The sequence below is a fragment of the Crotalus tigris genome, unplaced genomic scaffold (assembly GCF_016545835.1).
Source record: "Crotalus tigris isolate CLP2741 ecotype Arizona unplaced genomic scaffold, ASM1654583v1 scf7180000017605.3043972, whole genome shotgun sequence".
NCBI lineage: Eukaryota > Metazoa > Chordata > Lepidosauria > Squamata > Viperidae > Crotalus > Crotalus tigris.
The window spans coordinates 2,374,654-2,395,061 of record NW_024096508.1 but is presented as its reverse complement, the minus strand read 5'-3'; the positions used below and the strand labels follow the sequence as shown (position 1 = coordinate 2,395,061).

The 20,408-nt window shown below is 37.5% G+C and overlaps 1 protein-coding gene across 1 annotated transcript; it reads left to right on the top strand.

Annotated features, from left to right (window-relative positions):
• The first annotated feature begins 176 nt into the window (after nucleotides 1–176).
• ACTR10 (actin related protein 10) lies at nucleotides 177–17,504 on the top strand. The gene is made up of 13 exons (XM_039321416.1): nucleotides 177–362; nucleotides 2,344–2,416; nucleotides 4,229–4,311; nucleotides 5,552–5,660; nucleotides 7,194–7,301; nucleotides 9,033–9,100; nucleotides 10,818–10,897; nucleotides 11,321–11,356; nucleotides 11,803–11,882; nucleotides 11,979–12,052; nucleotides 13,872–13,953; nucleotides 15,451–15,652; nucleotides 16,185–17,504. Exons 1-13 carry the CDS (start codon nucleotides 286–288, stop codon nucleotides 16,364–16,366), a joined length of 1,254 nt encoding a protein of 417 aa, XP_039177350.1. The 5' UTR covers nucleotides 177–285; the 3' UTR covers nucleotides 16,367–17,504.
• The last annotated feature ends 2,904 nt before the right edge of the window (nucleotides 17,505–20,408 follow it).

Here is a 20,408-nt window from a genome sequence, read left to right as displayed (position 1 = left end):
GGCAGGAGAGAAGCTGGGCTGGGGAGAGAGCTAGTAGCAATGAAAGAAGAAAAAAAAAGCCGTGCGAACAATCCAGTCGCCAAATAATTTCTGAGACCAGGCACCAAAACAGACAGCTTATTTGCGCGCCGACTACAATGGAAGGACCCCGCCTGCCTCTCGCGGCCATTCAGCATCACGCGCCGGCCGTGGAAGAAAGCCCTCACCGGTCTTGTTTTTCCTATCCCACCTTTTTTGGTTCTTTGTTTGCTCATTCTTTTCCTTCTCAGAGAGGGAGTCGCTGCAATGCCGCTTTACGAGGGTCTCGGCAGCGGCGGGGAAAAAACCGCCGTGGTGATCGATCTGGGCGCGGCCTTCACCAAGTAAGTTAGTTCTCTTTTTTTTTCCTGCCAAATCGCATTAGCCCTGCTTTTTGTGACTGTGCACCTGTTTTCTCTCTCGCCCTCGTATTTTATCTATCAGTTGATTTTATACCGTATTGCTACGCACTGTTTTTGCTCCCATTGCGCGTTGCAATTGTATTCCGCCACCACTATCACCTCGTTTTTTCCCAAGTGGTTTAATGAAAGGAGAGGTTTATTCATCGCGTAACGATCTGGGTTCTTAACTGTGCTTCGTTGAATAAGTGCTGACTGCATTCCCATAATCGTTGACCATGAACTACTTCTTTCTATCCATAATAGCTGTTTTGCATATCTTAGCCCCAAATCTGATGAACCACATCATGCTGCAATGCAAGAACTTAGCTTGAGAGTTCATGTCTAAGACTAGCTGGGGCTGCCTTTGTACAATGTGTTTATAGTTAATTAAACCATAGCTTATTGAATTAATTTAACTGCTGAATTTTCAAAACCACAGCTATAAGTCTTCATAGTTGGGTCCTTTAAGTTACATCACCCTGAGTCACAAGCTAACTGATCACCATAGTTAGTCTGGGGGCAAACCAGGCACAGAATTCTAGTGTTGAAACTTGTACTTATTGATTGACCAGGGAGGAATCTGACCTGATTTTGCTCAGAAATATTCCTAATTGAGATACATTGCTTAGGCTACTTATGTAGTAGTGTGATGCTCTCTGAATTTGGTTTTCTTCCAGATGTTTTATTGCTAATCAAGGTAACATCAATGCATAATCTAGGTAATATCATCAATGCACTTACATAGTAGTACACTATAAAATGCACACTATTATAGAAGAAAAGGGAGAGAAAAAAGAGAATTGAATTTCTGAGCAAGTTGTATGTAAAGAATCAAGTTTTAAAATTCTAGTTGTAGTGTCAAGTAAAACAATCATATTGTGATTGAATTGCATAAATTATGGTTTGTGGGAAAATGTAGCATTGCAGATTCGTATAATTTGAAGATATAAATCTTGGCTTAAAATGACGAGTTACATGTCATATTAATATGATTGGTTTCAGTTTAATATGAAATGTAAACCCAACGACTTACCATGTTAACAAGACACTTAAGCCCTAGCTTTATAGTGCATCTTATCATATTAATCAGTGTTTCTGATTTTTCACTTGTTCAGAATTTGAAATTACAGCTAATTTTAATTAATTTAAAATTAATTTAATTAATCCTAATATTCTACTATTACATATTTAAGGGAAGAGAATGATAAAATTTTAAATTTAAAATATCATTATAGTAATGGTTTAGGAAAAAACCTCTCTGCTAAAGATTTAAAAAATTCTGTCTTTAAAAATAGACAAAACTAGTAAAAGAATAGATGAGGTTAACTCAACACAATTTAACATGACCAATTAACATACTTTAATAAATTAATGGACTCTGTGTGTTTCATGCTTTAAGATTCCAGCTAGCCATTATTACCTGCAAAAGATAGATTCTTAGATTTATCCTTAGAAGAACCATGAATCAGGAGCTTCAAGAATGACATGAAGCATACAGAGTCCATTAATTTATTAGAGTACATTAATTGATCATGTTAAATTGTATTGCGTTAACCTCATTTATACTTTTACCAGTTTTGTCTATTTTTAAAGACAGAAACTTTTAAATCTTTAGCAGAGAGATTTTTTTCTAAACCATTACTATAATGATATTTTAAATGTAAAATGTTATTCTCTTCCCTTAAATATGTAATTGTAGAATATGTACTATACCATAAAATAACAAGGGGGAAATGTCCCAAATGCTCCTGGATATATAGAAGTCCTTAGGTCGTTTTTAATATTATTTTGGATTCAGAAAAATTTAGTATTAGTTTGCTTCTGGCACTATGCAGCTAAATTGGTTCTTAGTAGGATTACCAGATTGGTACTGCCATTTGATTGTTTTGAATGTGTATGTATTGTAGTATTTTTAATTTTCCAGATGTGGCTTTGCAGGAGAAACAGGTCCCAGATGTGTCATACCTAGTGAAATAAAGAAACCTGGTGTTTCAAAGGTAATCTTTTAAGAAAATATAATATAGTTGTGTGGATATCAGAACAAATGGTGGAAATTGCCAATTGCAATCAGTAAATATTCTACTTTAAATACTGTATGCTTTAACTAGCAAATCTGGAGAATGTAGCTAACAGATTAGAAGAGTTCTGTCTACCTACCAATATCACAGAAAGGAGATTCAACAAGTTATTATACAGTATACAATATTTAATTTTATTTGCTAGCAAAATAATGCTTAGGATCAGATTAGATTAGAGCCCAATATGGAAAGAGAGTTCCCAGATTTTCAAAATGGTTTTAGAAAAGGCTGAGGAACAAGAGATATGATACACCCTTAGTAATTGATGTGGTAGAAACAGCAACAAGTATACTTACCAAAAGAATTGGAGAGGACCCAAATAATTGTGTAAGTGTAATCTTTACTGATACCCTAAGCTTTGGGAGCCAAGACATGTTTCAAGAGCATATATGTTACAAATACTTAAATGTTGATTTATGAGCAATATAGTTCAGAAAAAAATATAGGTAGTTATTTTACAAGAAAGGTAAATTAGGGGAGACCTCTGTATTTTTAATGACTAAACAGTATAAAAAATGTGATCACCTTTCTTTTTTGTTACAGTAGGAATTTTTGTGCTAATAGTTTGCTAGGAGTTTTGTCCTTGAAGTACCAGATCTCTTTGGTAACTTGGTATTTCCTCCTAGGTCAAAAGGGGCATTCTTGTCCTGTTTACCACTATTTATAGTACTCTATTTGTAGCTGCTTTGAAACTAAAAAATTCTAAGAAAGCAAGTTTTCATTTACTGTATGTTCAAAGGTTTTCTTTAAGGTTACATTTTATTGCAAATGGAACTTTTTTAAACATTAGAAATTTCTTTCACATTGGAAAAAACAAAATTGAAATGTCAGTATGTGGTTTATTTTATTGTTTTGACCACATCAAGCTATGGAATGTGCTTAAGAAAATAGGAATCTCAGAACATATCATTGCCCTTATATGAAAATTATATTCAGATCAATAAGCCACAGTCTGGACAAAACATGGCAAAACAGGCGGGTTCCATATGAGCAAAGGATACAAAGCTGATCATTTAAGGTTGGGTATTCTTCCCTTATATGTTGAATATATGTTGAGGGAAGCTAGAGTGAAAGAAGATGGGAATCATTTTAAAAGTGGAAAAGGAAGCATCAATATCCTGTGTTGTGCCATTGGTATTATTCTCTTTAAAGTATTATAAGGTTTCAATTTTTAATGCTTTTACCAAAAATTTAATAAAATATATTTAAACCATGTAGGCTTTATAAGCAACTTTCTTGGTTGTAGAGTGACAATCATAATATTACACAGCGTCCTGTCTAAAATGTGATAGTTATCGAAGTAATGTTATAATTATACAATGAAGGTACAACCCAGGATAAAGAATCCTTATTGGCTGTATGGTAGCATTGGATTATTAATATCTGAGACTGTCAGGCACAAACAAACAGATCCACCTATGTGGAGTTTAAGCTAACTATTATATTCTGCCTATAATACAGGAATCTCCCCAGACTGCTTGCCTTCCCTTGGGAACAGATAGATAAAGTTCCATGGAGTTTAGGGAGTTCTGGATCTCCTGCAGCTGCATAACAATTCAGGAGCTAATTCACCACTTGAGCTGGGCATTTTCCAACAAAGACTTATTCAAAGAGAAGATCATAACATTCATAAATCTACCATTACTTAAATGAATTATATGTGTATACAGTAATTAAATATTAAACAGATTTTAAAAATACTTAAAACTACTAGTTTTTTTTAATTCACAGCCTATCAGAGTTGTTCAGTATAACATCAATACAGAAGAATTGTATTCGTACCTGAAGGAATTCATTCACATGCTTTATTTCAGGTAGGAGAGGCTGCAGTAAATATTTTTGCGATGGATTATTATTTTGGAAATGATTGCTTAGATATTGGATTAAGTACGATATCATTATGGCTGTATTATGCATTACAAAGCTTCCATTTCCTATCCTAGGATTTGATATTATAGCAAAATCTATGGTGTTTGCTCTTAGAAGTACATCAGACTTTTTGATATCTAATAAGCCAAAACTTGTCCACCTTCTTAAAGAGCAAGCAAAATTAATATTTATTATAATCATCTTGGCTTGCAATACTCTGATGTGACACCTTGAAACCCAGGCATCACTACCAGATTCAAGCGGTCATTATTTTATTTGCAAATAAACTAGCTTTATTGTGAGTCCAGCTCTTGTGACTTACTTAACAAATTGGCTAAGTATAATTCGTGACCCCAAGTTCACTGTTATGGATTATAGGTCCCAGTCATAATATTATTTTTTTCAAGACTTTTTCAAAATTATCATCTATCAATTGATCAATCTGACTTAAAACAAGACAGAATGCCTTTCTCTTATAAAATAGTCATAAAAAGAGGTAAGATGTGGTTTGTAATATAATTAAAAATGTGAATGTCATTTCACAATATCAATTCTTACATTTATATAAGCATCAAGCACAGATTTTCCTAGGATTGCATAACTGATTTCTAGCCAAGGTAAATCTTTTTTAAGGAATCGTTGACATATGCTTGCTCTGAATCATCTTTTTTTCCTTCAAAACTGGATTTCTCCTCAGCACTATAAAAATGAATATAGGCAAATATAACTAAAGTTCAGCATTAACCTCAATATAAATGCTTCTCTGGAGCTCAGGCATGCGTTAATTATTTCATTATAGAGTACCTAGGAGTCTGAGGGCCACTCAAAATGGAAGGACAATATATTTCCCTTCAACTGAATTTCTGACCTAGGAGTCAATATTTCAATATCTGGTAGTGCTCTTTTTTTTGTCCCCATCCATTGAAAAGTCTCATTGTACTTAGGTAATCTATTCCATTGTAATTTATTCATTCAGTGATTTATAGACCACTCCTATCACAAATTACAATTTACAATAATCATTAATAAAAAGCAATAGACACTAATCCAGCCCAAACTAAGCAATTCTACCTAGGATCGCAATCTCCTTGAAAGTGCACAACTAATACAGTACATTTGTACACAAAGACACGGAAGAAGAAGTAATTTTATTCAGCTTTCTGAACAGACTCATTCATTTTTCAGGCATTTGCTGGTAAACCCTCGAGATCGCCGGGTTGTGATCGTGGAATCTGTATTGTGCCCTTCTCACTTCAGAGAGACACTCACAAAAGTTCTATTCAAGTATTTTGAGGTACAGTAATGCATTCCTTATTGCTTGCTGTAGCTGACAGTTTTAACAGTTGTCAGGTTTTCTTTATTCGCCTGTAATTAAAGCAACCGTGACCTAATTTTTAATAACTTCGCCAGTCACTGTCATTAAATTCTGCATCTGGATCTGTTGAAAGTAGTTCTCAACATAGGATCAAATGGTGGTTGAAGTTCCAGATGTCCCAGAATGCTCCCTGGTCACATGTTTGCAATGTGGGTGCTTGGCAACTGGCTTGCACTAATGAACCATTGCAGTGCCGTGACATCACATCTGCCACCTTTCCTGCCTGCTTCCCAGGACACCCAGTGAGGAAGTTGGCAGGGAAGACCACAGGTTGCTGGAGTAAGTCTTTCCCACCCAGCTCCTCTGTGCTTGCACCAACCTCTCGTGCGCTCTCCCCAGTCCTTGCCATGCCTTCCTTGTACATCCTGCCCCAATTCTCACTGTGCCTCCCTCATGAGCTTTCCCTGTGCCTTGCTGCCCTCACACTTCCCTGTGTATCCTCCCTACCATGCCTCCCTCAAGCACTGTCCTCAAGCCTTGCTGTGCCACCCTTGCATACGCCTGCGCACCTTCTCCTAGCCTTTCCGTACCACCTTTGTGCATCCCCCTCAGGCCCTCCCCTACCCATCAGGCACTACTTACTTGCCTGCTTGCAAGCCACCTGGGATTTGCACCTTCCCCAAACCTTGCCACGCCTGCTGGCTTCCCCACTGACTTGGTTGTGGGACATCAGTAGGAAGTTGCTTCATCAACAACCGTGGGATTTAATTAATGAGGATGGGATTGCAGTTGCTAATCGATGCGGTCACGATTTATGACCGCATTGCTTAATGACTGAAATTCTGGTTCCAGTTGCTGTTGCAAGTTGAGGACTATCTATGGCAGGGGTAGGCAACCTTGGCTCTTGTATGACTCGTGGACTTCAACTCCCAGAATTCCTGAGCCAGCCATTCCTGGCTCAGGAATTCTGGGAGTTGAAGTCCACGATTCATAAAAGAGCCCCGGTTGCCTACTCCTGATCTATGGGATACTTTCCTTTAATGGAAACATTCCGTTACAAAGTACATAAACTTGTATCAGGGATGTTTTAATTTAGACTTTGTCCTGTCCCAGGCCAGACACACACCCACACATACATGCACAAAGGAGTTAAGCTGCAAAAGGCTTTCCTATGGTTTATACAGCTACAAACAAGAGCAGGCAAGACGTGTAGGTAGTCACACACACAGTTTTGAGTAGTCCCAAATCCCTTGGAAGCTTGCCTGGAAGGAGTTTCAAGTAGTCAAAATCCAAAGTAACAGGCTGAAGCATTGTTGGAACACAGCGCAAAGGTCTCAGCACGGTGGGTAAGTCATTAGCTTGTCCATGTTCAAAGGAACAGACTTTCCATAGGCAGAAGTTCAGGATGTATTGACTGTGGGATTTCCTGTATACAGATGATAATAGCAGAGTTTCCAAATTATCACAGACGCCTGAGGAATATTAAAAATTGCACTTCTGTGTTCCTTCTAGGTTCCTTCAGTGTTATTTGCACCAAGTCATCTGATGTCTCTTCTAACACTTGGAATTAATTCTGCAATGGTTTTGGACTGTGGTTATACAGAAAGCTTGGTGTTACCTGTATCTTTTAAAAATCTCTTTTAATCCTATCAGTCAGGAAGCAAGTACCCTAATTACGACAAAATGGACTCCCCAAAATTAACTAAGTTGACTTCTGGGCAAAAAGATTTTGCTTCTCAAATATCCTACTTTAATTAAGCCAGTTGTGCCAATTTACACTTTAAACTAAAAATGTTCCCAGGACATTCTGCAGTATAAAAGAAAAATAAAATGTATAGGAGTGCTCAATTTACAACCACAATTGATGCCCAACTTTCTTTTGCTACGCAAAGCAGCTGCTAGGTGAGTTGTGTCCCCCTTTACAACAGTTTTTGTCTTGGTTGTTAAGAAACATTACAGTTAAGTGAGTCATGCAGTCATCAAGCAAATCTGACTTCCTCCATTGGCTTCGTTTGTCAGAAGCTGCCTAGGAAGATTGCAAGACCCCAGGACACAGCAACCGTCATAAATACATGCTGGTTAATGAGTGCCCATAGTTTGATCACGTAATTGTAGGGATGCTGCAAGAGTCATAAGAGTTGAGAATTGGCCATATGACGTTTTTTTCAGTACCACTGTAACTTAAACTGTCATCAAATGAATGGTTGTAAGTCATAATGGTAATAAAATAACGGTAAAGGCGACAAAATACAAATAGTCCTTGACTTACAACAGTACCTTTAGTGACTGTTCAACGTTACCACAGCACTGAAAAAAGTGACTTATGGCTGTTTATCCATACACAACCATTGCAGCATCCTCAGGTCAGGTGTTCAAAATTTGGGTACTTGGCAATTGACTCATATTTATGATTGTTGCAATGTCCCGGGGTCATCATCAGTGGGGAAGCCAGAGTCACTGTGTTACTAATTTAACAACTGCAGTGATTCATTTAACAATTGTGGCAGGAAAGGTCGTAAAATGTGGCAAAATTCACTTAACAACTGTTTCCTTAACAACAAATTTGGGGCTCAGTTGTCGTAAATTGAGGACTGACTATAAATGAAGCAGAAATAATTGGGGAGGGGGGAGATTGAATGTTGGAAAAACAAAATTGCTACTGAAAAGGATGTAAGGTTAGCGCCCCTGTCTTGAGGAGTGTTCCACAAGCTGCCTGGTTTGAGTGGTTTAGAGCAGAGAAAGCCAAACAAGCTTTTATTACCATTTCCAGAGATCCCATCATTTTTCCATTATCTCCTGTCCAAGCAGTGAAAAGATCCAGGTTTTTTTAGCTTCCACAAATTCGTTGCTTGATGTATCTTCAAGTTATGCCTATGAAGCATGAGATAAAAATCAGCTTTATTTCAGTTCAGTGAAAATTGCAAGGGCTTTGGGGCTTTGATGCATTTGAAGCCAATGCTACCTATTTATAAATAAAAAACTTGCATGCAAAATTTCTTCATGTTAAGATATGTATGCAGAAAAAGCATACATATCTTCAAGGTCATTTAAAATTATGAAATTAAAATTAGTGACAGGTGTTTTCTTTTTTAAAAAAAACACATATTCAGAACAAAAACATAATTGTTGTTCCAAAATTGTGGTTATTATCCTTTAATTCTACCTTAGCAACCCAGGGTTGCTATTACAAGATGGTTGGCCACATAAATTAATTGTAAAACACCGAAATTAAAAATGATTTTTCTCTTCTAGTAATATTGTCATCTGCAATTGTACATTTGTGTTTGGTGCTTGTATTTCATCTTTTGAATAAGAAATGCTGTAAAACAAAACATCCTTAACTGTTTGAAGATTTATGAAGGAATTCCTGTACTTAGTTGCTGGGATGCTCTTCCTTTGGGAGGAAAAGCCATTCACAAGTAAGCTGATAGCAAATATTAAGGCATTTATGAAACAGAGACCACTTTGGCAGTGTTTCTCAACCTCAACAAATTTAAGATGTGTGGACTTCAACTCCCAAAATTCTGGACTTTAGAATTAAGAAATATCTTAAAGCTACTGAGGTTGAGAAACACTGGTTTAGAGTTATATGATTTTGCTAGGTGGGAACTAGGATAGGCCAGTCCTACAAGCCAGTGTTCGGAAAAGAAGCAGATAATGTCCATTTTGAGACCTTTTGGATTTCACCTTTAATCAGCTCTGGTTACATGGATAGTGGGAAGGGAATTATGATAATTGTAGTCCATGACGTTGGGTAGATACTTAGTAGCCTACCTTTGTTTGTAGCCATGAATACCAGTTAGATATTATATAAGGAAAATCTCTTCTGCATAATACTAGAATCTGGGATCATTACTGGAGAAGGTAAAAAAAGGTTAAAAAAAAGGTTTTATGCTTTTTCATACAGCAAATAGTTTATGCGATTTACTTTTAGAAGATGTAATAAATGTAGACAGCATGTAGAAGATGACCAAGCTAATACAAGGAGGATGCCATTAATGACTATTGATTACCATAGTAGTAGTAGTAAGTAGTAGTAGTAGTAGTAGTAGTAGTAGTAGTAGTAGTAGTAGTAGTAATAATAAAAAGTTGGAAGGGACTTGGAGGTCATCAAGTCCAACTCCTTGCTCAGACAAGTAACCCTATACCATTTCGGACAAATGGCTGTCCAGTTTCTTCTTAAAAACTTCCAGTGTTGGAGCATTCACCGCTTCTGGAGGCAGATTGTTCCACTGGTTAATTGTTCTAACTGTCAGGAAGTTTCTCCTTAGTTCTAGGTTGCTTCTCTCTTTGGTTAGTTATATAAGGAAAATCTCTTCTGCATAATACTAGAATCTGGGATCATTACTGGAGAAGGTAAAAAAAGGTTAAAAAAAAGGTTTTATGCTTTTTCATACAGCAAATAGTTTATGCGATTTACTTTTAGAAGATGTAATAAATGTAGACAGCATGTAGAAGATGACCAAGCTAATACAAGGAGGATGCCATTAATGACTATTGATTACCATAGTAGTAGTAGTAAGTAGTAGTAGTAGTAGTAGTAGTAGTAGTAGTAGTAGTAGTAGTAGTAATAATAAAAAGTTGGAAGGGACTTGGAGGTCATCAAGTCCAACTCCTTGCTCAGACAAGTAACCCTATACCATTTCGGACAAATGGCTGTCCAGTTTCTTCTTAAAAACTTCCAGTGTTGGAGCATTCACCGCTTCTGGAGGCTTCCATCAGGAAGGTTCTAGGTTGCTTCTCTCTTTGGTTAGTTTCCATCCATTGCTTCTTGTCCTGCCTTCAGGCGCTTTGGAAAATAGCTTGACTCCCTCTTCTTTGTGGCAGCCCCTGAGATATTGGAACACTGCTATCATGTCCCCCCTCATCTTTGTTCTTTGTTATTTTTCGGTATAAATGGGCAGACGTAGCACTTTCACTACTATTAACAGTGTTAAGAGGGCTGAAAATATTGTATCCCAACTGTCTCTTTTCCAAAATATTTCCTATAATGTATGTTAACCATAACATATCTGATGAGGTCACAAGGCTGAAAATAGTCTGTTGTACAAATGCATCATGTGGGATAGATGGATGGATGCCAGAGAATCAATGACTGATATTTCCTAAACATTTCCTATTCTCAATACTCTCTAGAGAACTGGAGTACCAATTGCTGGAGCAAAGTACAATAGATACAGGAGCCACCAAAGGACAAAGCCTTACCTCAGTGATGGGTAAGATGGGAGAGGGAGATTTATTTTCATCTCACAGTGGTTCTAGGGGAGGATAGGTGATGGATGGATGGATGGATGGATGGATGGACGGACGGACGGACGGACAGACAGACAGACAGATGAATCTTGTTCTAAGAAGCAGTAATTTCAACGCTGAATCCCCTTATTTCTAATAATATTTGTTAAATCAGGAAAGTTTCATTATGCTTAATCTTAGTGTACTCCATTCTAAACCCTTAAAGATCTTGGTTGCAAACCGTAACCTTATCACTCAACTATTAGACCTATCAATGTGGGTGTTTAATTCATGCGGAAGCAGAGTTTTCTAGCTAATTTGGACTTAATTGTCTTCATGGTCTTTATTTGAATTTTGTGTCCTCAGTAGGTGTTAATTCCAGATGTATTGCATTCCTCCTGTTTTAGGTTCTATTCCAGAAGACATTGTAGAAGACATAAAGGGTAAAATACGTTTCTTTATACAAATTTTAGTTTAGTTTTTGTCCAAAAATCTTTAAATGCATAGAAGTAGACTTTCACAAAATAGTGGGATTTCTTTAAATCTGCTTCTTCCATAAATATATCTGAACAGCAGCAGCTAATTGCAGCCTCAGACATTTTGAAGTGCAATTTTCCTTACCATCTTGCAAACCAGCTGCTTCATGTTATATTCTTATTTATAGTGCATAATATACAATCTGACAGCTATATCCATTTCCCCCAAATTTTCTTCCAAACCTTGCTAGCATGATATGCATTTCAGTAGCAGGCTTATCAGTCTTTGCAAAGGGGAATGATTCAAAAAAGTAGACGATATCAATAGAAAAGTGTTTCTCTTGCAGAAATCTCACAAGAGGCTTATATATGAAGGACAATAATCTAAAGACTGTTTTTATATCTCTCTGAAGTTCGCACTTGTTTTGTGAGTGACCTCCAGCGGGGACTGAAAATTCAGGCAGCAAAGTTTGATATGGATGGTAGTGCTGAGGTATGTTGAAAATAAACAGAAGTTTCAATTCAGTAGAACAAATTTAATTATTTAAACTTTAATGTTTCACTTTCTGAGTGTGTTCATTCTTTGTAGCGTCCAACTCCACCGCCAGATGTAGACTATCCATTGGATGGAGAGAAGATTTTGCATATCAATGGAGTAATCAGGTGAGCAATACAGTTACTTTTTTGCATTATTTTTGCCATGGACAATTACCTTTTTAATCTCTTTCACGGGATTTTATTTTCTAGGCAAGAGCAGAATGTAAGATATCCAAGCTATTCTTATTTAGAATGCATAAAGTGTTGTACTAGGGGAGAAGGTTGGTGAAAGGATGAAATATCTGGCTCTAAATCTATATTACTGTCAAGATATATTTCATCAAGCCATACCAACCTTTGAATGGGATTTGGGAACCGCACTGCAAACAACTGGGACTGCACCAACAAGTTTAAAAAGTAGTGATAATATAAAAGTTAAGTAAGTGTTATCACCGAAAGAGGGTTGCTACTTAGAATGAAAGGCAAATAGAGAGATCAAGACACTTGAGTAGGAAAATAAAATTCATGCATATGGCAACAGGAGTATAAGAGACAGCTGTCAAGGTTCTGATAGACGCCAAATAAATCAGAACTCCGAGACTTGAGATTTCCTCAAAGAACATGTTTATTGGTTACATAGTATCGGCACTGTCAAAAGTGAAACCAAAGAGAGACTATTACAAATTTCCCCACCCCAATGCTATGCAAACGGTTACGTTCCCCAATAGAACAGTTTGGTCAGCTTTCTCACCAGATGTTCATGCCCCCCCCCATCTAACTGACAGAAGTGACCTTGGTTCCCATGGGACAATAAAAATGTTCAGACTAGTAAAAAAAAAAAAAAAGATGTTGCGACTTTAGAAAGAGAAGAGCAACAAAGATGATTAGGGGACTGGAAGCTAAAACATATGAAGAGTGGTTGCTGGAATTTGTTATGTCTAATTTAATGAAGAGAAGGACTAGGGGTGACATGATAACAGTATTCCAATATCTCAGGGATTGCCACAAAGAAGAGGGAATCAAGCTATTTTCCAAAGCCCCTGAAAGCAGGACAAGAAGCAACGTATGGAAACTGATTAAGGAGAGAAGCAACCTAGAACTAAGGAGAAACTTCCTGATAATCAGAACAATTAATCAGTGGAACAACCTGCCTCCAGAAGCGGTGAATGTTCCAACAGTGGAAATTTTAAAGAAGAGACTGGACAGCCATTTGTATGAAATGGAATAGGGCAGGGGTAGGCAACCTTGGCTCTTTTATGACTCGTGGACTTCAATTCCCAGAATTCCTGAGCCAGCCATGCTGGCTCAGGAATTCTAGGAGTTGAAGTCCACGAGTCATAAAATTATGAGCCAAGGTTGCCTACTCCTGGTATAGGGTTTCCTGCCTGAGCAGGGGGTTACACTAGAAGACCTCCAAGGTTCCTTCCAACATTATTATTATTACAATTACTACTACTACTACTACTACTACTACTACTATTATTAAAATCCTCTGCACCCCCTCCTATACTTGTGGCAACCTAAAACGAGCAAAATGGCTGCAGCCAGGTTTACTGTAGACTTGACAACAGCACTACGTCAGAGGGGGTAGGGAAGTGAGAAAAGATGGGGCAATAGATTTGGGCCACCAAATTTGGTAGCAGAATGGGGAGTGGGCTTGATCTAGGCTATGTCTGAACCCATGGTAGATTGCATACAGCCCGATGCAAAGGATTATGTATTTTTGTCTGAAGTCAGTACAATCCTTTTCAAATAAGTTAGGTAACCAGGACAGAATGGGTAATATACTCTGGATTCCTGAACACGCTCGGGCCTCATTCCCTGCATATGAACATTGTAAACCACCCAGAATTGCCTCACAGAGACATGGGTGGCAAACAAATTTAATAAATAAATATAATCAATAAAATATATGACTCAAGGTTTCCTATTTTTTTTCTCACAGAGATTCTGTTGTCGAAGTACTCTTTGTCCAGGACAATGAAGAGAAATCCGTGGCTACTTTAATACTGGACTCTCTTATGGAGGTAGCACAAGTTGGATACGGTTGTCTATTTGCGTGTGTGTGTGTGTGTGTGTTATACATCAAGCTCTGTTAGCAACAGATTTTTTACCAATATCCTGACGTAGGTAACATAATATTTAAAGGATAGTGATGACACAGAGGAATCAAGGCAGTAGTGGGAATCAGATATGTGAACAACCGGTTCTCTGTGGATGCCACTTCTGGAAGTCCATTCTGGGCCTGGGCAACAAAAAATTAGCTACCGGTTCTGCCAAAGTGGTGCAAACCGGCTGAATCCCACCGCTGAATCAAGGCCCTGGAAGCTTTTATGCTTCTTTATCATATACAGTAAAACTATTTACAATAGGAATTTACAGAAAGATCCCAGCTTCTGCTAGGTGTCAGGTTTCCTCTTAAGTATCTCTCCTAGAGGTTATTCCCCTCTAACTCTCTTCCTTAAATGCTTAATTTCCTTCCATTTACTCTGTCTCCCTCCTGTTTTTGGGATTATCAAAAGAGATAATCTTTCTCCAAAGACAGCTGTCTTCTTCCTTCCTATCTTGGGCCTTGCATCTCTCAAGGTCTTTGCCTTTCTTTTTTCACCAACTTTTCTTCTCCCTCTCCAATCTCTGGAACCAACAACTGTTCTATAACAACAACAACAACTTTATTGTCACTTTGAATGTACACCAATCAGCATACATCAAAATGAAATTTCATTTCATACAACTCTCAAAGGGCCACCCCCTCCAATATACACTCCTTGTTTGTGGCCAGCTCAAGTTTCAGATCGTCCATTGGGAGCGAACGATGGCAAACAGGACAGATGGAAACGGAGCTCCATGTGGATTAGCCCTCAAATTAGCCTGTATTCCTGCACAGCAACCTTGCTTCCATACTCACATCAACTTTACTTTTCAGCCACTTCATATTACAACAGTCTTTGTGGTTGTTCTCGCCACTCCTCTGTCTCTCCAATTTTGGGTTACAATGGCATGAAGTTCTCCAACAACTGAGGAAATGGGTTCCCCACCTCCCCAGGACTGTAGTCCCCAACTCCTGTGTACAAAACTGGACCAATGGAAATGCTGCCTCTCTGTGCCCACAACAGCCCTGGCTAGCAGCCAGGTCAACACATTAGTCTTCATGCTTCATGACAGTCAGTACCCCTGCATTTCAATGCTACAATCAGCTTCCTCTGCTCTTTTTGCTTCTTCCTGAATCACAACAGCACCTAAACCAGGCCATATACGCTGGCTGAGGAATTATGGGAGTTGAAGTCCACAAGTCATAAAAGGGCCAAGTTTGAAGAGCCCTGTGCTATAGACTGATTTAATACAGAAAGTATCAGCCTTGGTAGACAAAGGCAATCTCATGAGAAAATGGGCAGTTTAAAGTAGGAAGTCAAGTACAGATGTTTTGTTTCAAACCACCTGTTTTCCCAATTTGCTATATATTTGATCATGCCTTAATTAGTAGCCTAATTGAAATGTTTTCTCTTTTTCTTCTCCCCTATCAGTGCCCAATAGATACTAGGAAGCAACTGGCTGAGAACTTGATAGTAATTGGGGGTACAGCTATGTTACCAGGATTCCTGCACAGATTAATGGCTGAAATACGATACCTGGTAGAAAAGCCCAAGTACAAGGAAATCCTAGCCTCAAAGAACTTCCGGGTGCACATGCCGCCAGCCAAGCCGAACTGTGTGGCCTGGTTAGGAGGTTAGTCTGAAAGAGCTGGGAACTGGGGTGGAGATTATGTGGACCTGCACAAAGAATACAGCTTTCGCAACGCCACTCCTAGGAGAGACTGGAAAGCTTGGATACAGAGGTTCTGATGTACAATTTATTTCATAAATTTTAGTATCTTTTCCTCACTCTTTCCCTTGAGGAGATATAGAACTGGGGCCAGATACCCCTTTATATGTGACTCTCAAGGTTCCTGAGACTGTCAAGATACTTGGTCTTAATGTTTTTATAAAGCCCTGTTTATATTTTTATATAGCCCTCTTTAATTTCTGATTGGTATCCAGCTTCTCAGAATCACCATTGCAGGAATTTAGTATTATATCTTTTGAATGGAAAGGAATGAAAAATTATCAGACAAGATTGTTTGGGGTAACAGGAAAAAAATCTTACTTGGGCTGTACCTAATAGAAACACGTTACAATAAAAGTTTGATAGTACTTTTCCCTTTTGCCACCACTTTATTTGTTTCTCCATGTTTTAAACTCTGTCTTATTCTGTGTTACAGGAGCCATTTTTGGAGCTCTCCAGGACATTCTTGGCAGTCGTTCAGTATCGAAGGAATATTATAACCAAACAGGACGCATCCCTGATTGGTGCTGCCTCAATAACCCTCCTTTGGAAATGATGTTTGATGTAGGAAAGACACCTCCACCATTGATGAAGAGGGCTTTTTCCACAGAGAAATAACAGTTCTGATCTTGCTGTGGCGCTGCCTTCTTTTCTCATCTACCTGAAGCTGGACTGTTAAGGAGTTCAGTGGAATATGTTGGATAAATCTGCAAGTTAAATTCTGGGGCACTGGCCACAATTTTGGCTGATTACGTTCCTTTCTGTCCATTACATTGGCTTAAGATGATGTCCCAGTGATGTTTATTTATATACACAAGTAATATCAACATAAATGCTCAAGCTTTTAATGTTATTTAAAGTATATACTGTAGATACCTTTTTTAAAGCTCACTTGCTTAGCATCTGATGCTGCACATATTAGTTCTTCCACCAACTGTAATGCTGTGTTTAATTTGAAATTTGTTGCCTGTTAAAATATGATGAAAATGTCCACAACGGTTTGAGGGTTTTCTTGAAAATTTAGTGAACAATCCTGGCCCTTGCTTTTGTTAAGGTAAGGAATGGCAGTAGGTGCCTTCTTGATAATTGTCAACACCAAGTATAAATTAGAACTTGTAGTTCACGACATTAGGAGAGCCACAATTCCTAGTATCCCTTGCCATTGGCTGGGGCTTCTGGGAATAAATGTTCACTGACATCTGAGGGTGGGCTTGTTCCCTGTTCCTGAAAAAAAGAGGAAGCGACACTTTATGAAAAGCCAATCATAATATAATCTTCTTCAGAGTGCTTAAAGTTGATTCACGTTAAAAACATTGATTTAACCAATCAATACAAATTGTCTACTCTGTTGCTTTTACTTTAATTTCAGCTGCTTTAATTTATTTTACTTAAAACATTATTTCCGTCTCTTCAACTCAGAAATCTTTCACAGCATCTTGCATATGCAAACATTTAGGAAAATCATTTTCAGAAATTTTCTTCTTTTTATCCTATTTGGAACTAGATCCATCTGTGGCTTTGGTTACGTTGATTTTCCTATGAAAGCAAGTCACCTAATACATTTCATTACGATATTCTCATGTAGAAATGATATTAAAATCTCTCAAAACAATGTGTCTCCAAAATACGGTTGTATCTCTGCTTTACTGTAGAGTTCTAGGCCTACAGAACTGGTTCTTCTATAAAGGTTTTTTTTATTTGTTTTTGGGTGGGGTCAAGCTGAATAAAATTTGTTTCACTATCCTGTTTTAAGCAACATCTTCTAGAATTTATTGTGGTTTTCCTAATCAACCTTAGGTGTTACAGATTCTGCTTCTTGTTGGGGCAAACTTGGAAGATGGCATATAATACCATAATTTCTTCTTGAGGTGGAAACACTGATGTATTCAACAAAACTAGGAAGTATTCGCATTGAAAAGAGTTTCCTTTTCACATTTTTCCATGATAATAGGAGAAGTAAAGCTATGTGAAAAGAAAAAGACCACATTCTTACTACATGGGAACAAGTCTATATCCTTTGTTATCTGGATCTATACCTGTATTAAACAGTGATTATGGGAAATAATATAGCATGCAAGCATTGGATTCATATATTGCATTAAACCATGATTTGAAAGAATTACACATCTAGTTCTGTAACACAGAGGGGTTGGCTTGACAAATTATAAGCCATAAAGTATGGTTGACAAACAGTAGCTATTACACAACTTACTAATGCAAATGTAAATCATGTTTGTGGGGGAAAAAAGCACGTGCAGCAAACTGCCATGCTTTCCCCCCAAAAAACCTCATAACCTTTTGATACCCTTTGTCCCAATGAAGCAGCCAGAAGGTCATCCCCTTTTGACTTAATATCTCACCTACCTAAATAAATAATATGCTTAAGTTCCCTCTTATCTCTTCCTGTCTTTGTTAGTTCCTTCTGCTTTTCATCTCCCTGTATTTGTTTTTACCTGGTCTCTGAACAGGTAATAATGTTACTAGAAAATAGTTGCTTATACGAAGGAATTTTCCAATAAAGAAACTTTATGTCAGCATCTAATAGTTAAACTTATGAATGTAAAATGTCAGCATTTAATGGTAAAGCCTATGTATGTAAAAAGTATATAAAAACCAGTAAACACACAGAGACTCTCAAGCTGTGACAAACAGTTCTGCAGCAGCTTCAAATCTCTGCTCAAGACATGCCTGAGTCTTTTTCTTAGCATCTTTACAACGTTATTGCTTAATGTGATGTGTAGATGTAGATTCTTTCTTGCCTTGATTTTTTCTCTGAAAAGTCTTATTGACCTAGACATCTATTTCAAGTATCTATCATTTCCAATTGACTTATTCTGTTTAAAATATAAATCATATTAGAATAGAATAGAATAGAATAGAACAGAACAGAAGTCTTGGAGGTCTTCTAGTCCAGCCCCCTGCTCAAGCAGGAGAACCTATACCATCTCAGACAAGTGACTGTCTAGTCTCTTCTTAAAAATCTCCAGTGATGGAGTGCCCACAATTTCTGGAGGCAAACTGTTCCACTGGTTAATTGTCTTCACTGTCAGGAAGTTTCTTCTTAATTCTAGGTTGCTTCTCTCTTTGATCAGTTTCCAACCATTGTTTCTGGTCCTGCTCTCTGATGCTTTGGTGAATAATGTGACCCCTTCTTCTTTGTGGCAGTCCTACAAATACTGGAATACTGCTATCATGTCTCCCCTATTCTTTTCTGTAGACTAGCCAAACCCAAGTCCTGCAACTGTTCCTTATCCTCAAATGTGTTCTGAGATCTTGACAAGTAAGATATCTTTATCATTTCTGGTATTAGCACTGCATTTTCTAATTCTTCATTTGTCTGAGTCTGACTGTTAGGTCCTTCATCTTTGGATCTGCTTCCTCTAATTTCCCTTCTATTTTCTGGGTTACTGATTCCTTCTTTGTAGTCATTTTTTGAATTTGTAAGTTTAGATTAGAAAGTTGTTCTTTTATCTCCTTTGCATTATTTTTAGCCTCATCATGAGCTAAGACAATTGTCTCTTGTATTGATTTCAATATAGAAAGATTTTTTTTCTGAGATTTATCAACATTTTCTTGTTGGTATGTGAAGCTGGGGATTTTGGAGACAAATGTTAGGGATGGGCTTTTATCATTTAAGACTAAGTGCAGAACATCCATTTTGTTTTTGTATGTGGTCTTTATAGTCCAATTTATTTTGAGATTTAAAAAGTTTCAGTCAATTGTCATTTGAACTCCAAATTATCCAGCCAGCCTGTCAGTCCATCCTTAGGCCTTCCCTAAACAATTATAAACAAAGTCCAGATTTTTCTGTCCAATGAAAAGCATATCCTTTTTGTCCAGTGAGAAAAGAAACAAGTAAAAGTTATTCATCAATCAAAAGTTTATAATCCAAAGTGTTCCATCATCTCGATCAGTCATGCCTGTTTCTTCCACAGGGGAATAGTTCCACGGACACAGCTCTAAAAGTCAATTAGTATTTATATTCATAATCCAAGCAGACCAATTTCAAATGGTTTATCATCTTTGCCATGCAGATAAGCAGTCCAAGAGTTGTTTTTTTCTTCTCCAGCTGTAGTATTCAAAAGTGAAAGTTTCCAAGGACACCCAAAGTCTTATCTGAGTCTGGACTTCCTTTAAGCATAATAAATTGTAGTGCCATGGTTTACCACTAGATGAAGCTAAAAATATAAACTTATATTGCAAGTTTTTCAAGTCTCTTTTCAAAAAGTCTCAAAATCACTTTTAGACCCCAAATTTCAAGGCTATATATCAATATTGATTCCAAATTAATGTTATAATTTTCTCTGTTTTCCCCCAAGCAGTTAGTTAGAGCTAGCCGCTTTTTTTTTTTTCCTGAGGGAATGGAGTGGAAATTCCCTCTCATTTGGGAGGATTCTTTGCTTTGGGAGTTTTTTTTCCAGGAAAAAGTCTTAAAGTTATAAAGAGAGGATAGAGTCTCACCCAGTTTCATCCACATTGCTCAAAAGTTCCTCGTTAGTGCTTATTTCCTTCGGTTGTCAGTAGTTAAGCTTTCCCTATTGATACACAGCAGCCAAATACTGTTTTCTGTAATAGGAATAGACAATATTTGGGGCTGCCATGTGTGGAACTAAGTTGGAAAACAAAGACTCATGTATTCATTTGTGGTAACCTGCACGCA